This window comes from Parus major, chromosome 3, assembly GCF_001522545.3.
Source record: "Parus major isolate Abel chromosome 3, Parus_major1.1, whole genome shotgun sequence".
Classification (NCBI taxonomy): domain Eukaryota; kingdom Metazoa; phylum Chordata; class Aves; order Passeriformes; family Paridae; genus Parus; species Parus major.
In genome coordinates, this window is record NC_031770.1 from 53,472,059 (window position 1) to 53,475,049 (window position 2,991).

The 2,991-nt window shown below is 42.6% G+C and overlaps 1 protein-coding gene across 1 annotated transcript in view; it reads right to left on the minus strand.

The window, feature by feature from the left end:
• Positions 1–2,829: 2,829 nt before the first annotated feature.
• The window catches only part of LOC107201266 (AT-rich interactive domain-containing protein 1B-like), a 2,663-nt gene continuing 2,501 nt past the window's right edge, over positions 2,830–2,991 (minus strand). Inside the window, exon 2 of the mRNA XM_033512922.1 lies at positions 2,830–2,972. Coding sequence (XP_033368813.1) covers positions 2,830–2,972 — 143 coding nt within the window. The remainder of the gene's footprint in view (positions 2,973–2,991) is intronic.

The window sequence follows — 2,991 nt, forward strand, 5'->3', positions numbered from 1 at the left end:
TACACAAACTCAGAGCAGCTCGACAGATTTTTTTTCTAACACTTGCTCTGTATCTTATACAGGTACTCCTGAAAAGACCCAGGTTCTCTCCTTCTGTGCAGGCGTATGTAAATCATACACACATGTATAAAGGAGAGAGACATATATAAAGTGCACACTGAGAGGCCAGCTAACGTGTTAAACTACTGCAGTACAAATCAGAACTGAAGAATAAAAGGAGTCTCAGGACTCTAAATAACTGTACGCTGTCAAGGATTAATCAATAATCGAAAGACCTGAATGACGAGGTACTGTACTAGCATCACACAAGTTCCCCACCACCAAATCAATGTATAGTGTGAGCAACATCCATCTGCTTAGAAAATGTGCATTTCTTCAGAAGCAGGAAGCTTCTATCGCAAGCTTACATCACATCTCTCAGTTGGGTAAGGTGATTATATTAAATGGAAGCAGAATTTTCTTAAATAATTTAATAGGCTGGACAAATACAGAACATAGTTCAGAGTAGGATGCCACAGTTCTGCATATTACAAAAATGACCCATGCCGAGGCAGCAATTTCCTGAACAAGCACCTCAGATGTTGTAGCTTACTGTCGGTCCTTTTCCTCTGTTCACAGGACAATAGTTCCTTATATGCTTAGGGGCCAATCAACATCTGCTTTGCAAAGACACATGACAAGTGAGCGTATTCCAATGTGTGTATACACATATCAAGAGCACACACACAGATAATTATTAAAAAAAATAAAGAGAAGCCTTCTGTTCAGATGCTGGACTAAACATTCCAATTTTCTCTTTCAAAAAAGAAATCAATTTCTCTACTTAATGATACAACATACATGGAGATTGACATGTGGGAATTAAAAATAAATAACAACGTCCAAAACCAATTGTGTTCTGCAAGCTAATGGTAACTATTTTTTGACACAACCCATTTTATACATCAGAAAATATTAATTTAAAACCTGAAAAAAAATTATCTCAATCTCTTACTGGTTAAATGGAAGAAACATAATATAAAAAACAATGATGTCTTCCCTTTATGACAATTATTGTTAGGGAAAAAATAATTTTAGAAATAATCAAAGAAATTGTGCTCTTGCCAGACTATTCTTTCTAAGCTGCATGCCAATCCGTACGATGAAAAAAAAAAAAAGAAAAAATAAAAAAGAAATCTGTAAGAAAGGATGTAAGGTTAGATCCTTAAAAATATAAGGAAGTATTTCTAAGGGTCATACCGAGGACATTAATGAATTTACTCTCACTCTTCAAATAAAAATAAAATACTTTAAACAACCTCTGCCACGAAGAAACAGCACCCTGAACTAGGCATGCACGATGTCTGACAACGGTTTCCCTAGCTTTTAAAGACATGAATTCTGAACTACCTGTTTAAAAGGAAACGATGCAAATATTTTTAGAGTAATTATGAAAGGTTATGCATATGAGGCCTCATTACATTATGGCTTCCAGTGACCCTTTTACCATTGCAAATTCAAAAAAAGGTAAAAATTAACACACACACCCACCCCCCTTATTTCCTTGGAAGAAAGGAAAATGGAATAAAAACTAAAAACATGACAGAAACGGTGTACTGGAAGTAGACAAACAGATACACAGCCTATCTAAGGTTTTTATTTTTTTTTTCAGTATTAATACACCATCTGCAATATTAAGTGGTGATTTTTCCAGATTCTATTCATTACTTTATGGAAAGATCCAGCCGTTGGAGGACCCCAAAAGCATACACCTGCATTTGTTCCTGTCAGACCTTGCTGTTAAAAGATTTAACAGTTCTTAATAGAAAGATCTTGTTGAAGGGAAAAGAAACCCATCAAATTCTAATGCACTACTCCATTTAACACAATTCACTTTCCTACTGAGAATTTAAGACTAATCTCACACTCGTGTAGAAAAATAATGAGATCAACAACTCCCGATTCTTCTTGGAGTATTCTAACCACAATTCAAACCCAAAAACACGTTTTCTCTCGAATATCTGGATTTGTTGCAGAGCTGAAACAAACACAACCTCTGGAAAGCGGCTCCTTCTTCCCTTCTTTGTACAATACACGGCATTCTCTCACCTACAGCAGCTCACACGCAAAGACGATCTATTTAAGAGGCATGCACAGGTTAGGCATCGAGCTAACAGAAATGCAACGAAACTAGTATTTGGTTTCTTTTTTTTAATAAAAATCCAATCCCTCGCATAACATCCGTAATCCGCAACATTACAGAATGTTTAGATTTGTCAGGGTTGTTTTGGGTTTGATTTTTTTTGTAAGAAGGCGCGAGCGCGACCCGAAAACCCGAACCCTCGTCCAAAACCACTGTTGTTACGAGGCACTTTCCCTACCGCCTCTAATTAGCGCGGAACTAAAAATCTGAAATAAGTAAGTAAATAGAGGTAAGTAGATAAACAAATCAGTCGGTGCCCAGGAGAAGCAGGCGGCGCGGGCAGGCCGGGGGGCGCAGGGGGAAGGAAGGTGCCGGCGCGGCGCTGGTGCCCCGGTGCCCCCCGGTGCCGGCGGTGTTTGCGGCGGGGGCTCCTGTGCCTGCGCCGCTCCAGCGCCTCTATTTACATCAGCGGCGCGAGGTGCCCAGTGGCGCGCGCGGAGCCAATCAGATGGCAGATTAGATGTCAACTCGGAGGCAGCTGTCGGGAGACGGTTGCAGCCAGTTTACCTCCACAATTCAAATTCCCAACCTGGCGGGCGGAGGAGACCCGGACGCTCCTCCAAGGGTCGCGCCCGGCAGCCCGCATTCCTCCCGCGCCGCGCCGCGCCGCCCCGGAAAGGCGCTGCGCCGCACCCGCCGCCCCGCGATCATCGCGCCTGCCTATCGATCGGATCCATCCATCGATCGATCGCCGGAGTTACCGGGGCTGGGGCAGAGGAGTGCGGGAGGGAGCGGGGGCGGCGGCCTGCTCCCGTGCCCGCGCCCCTTCGCTGACGCCAAGGACTTTTCCCTCTTTTTTTTTTTTTTTT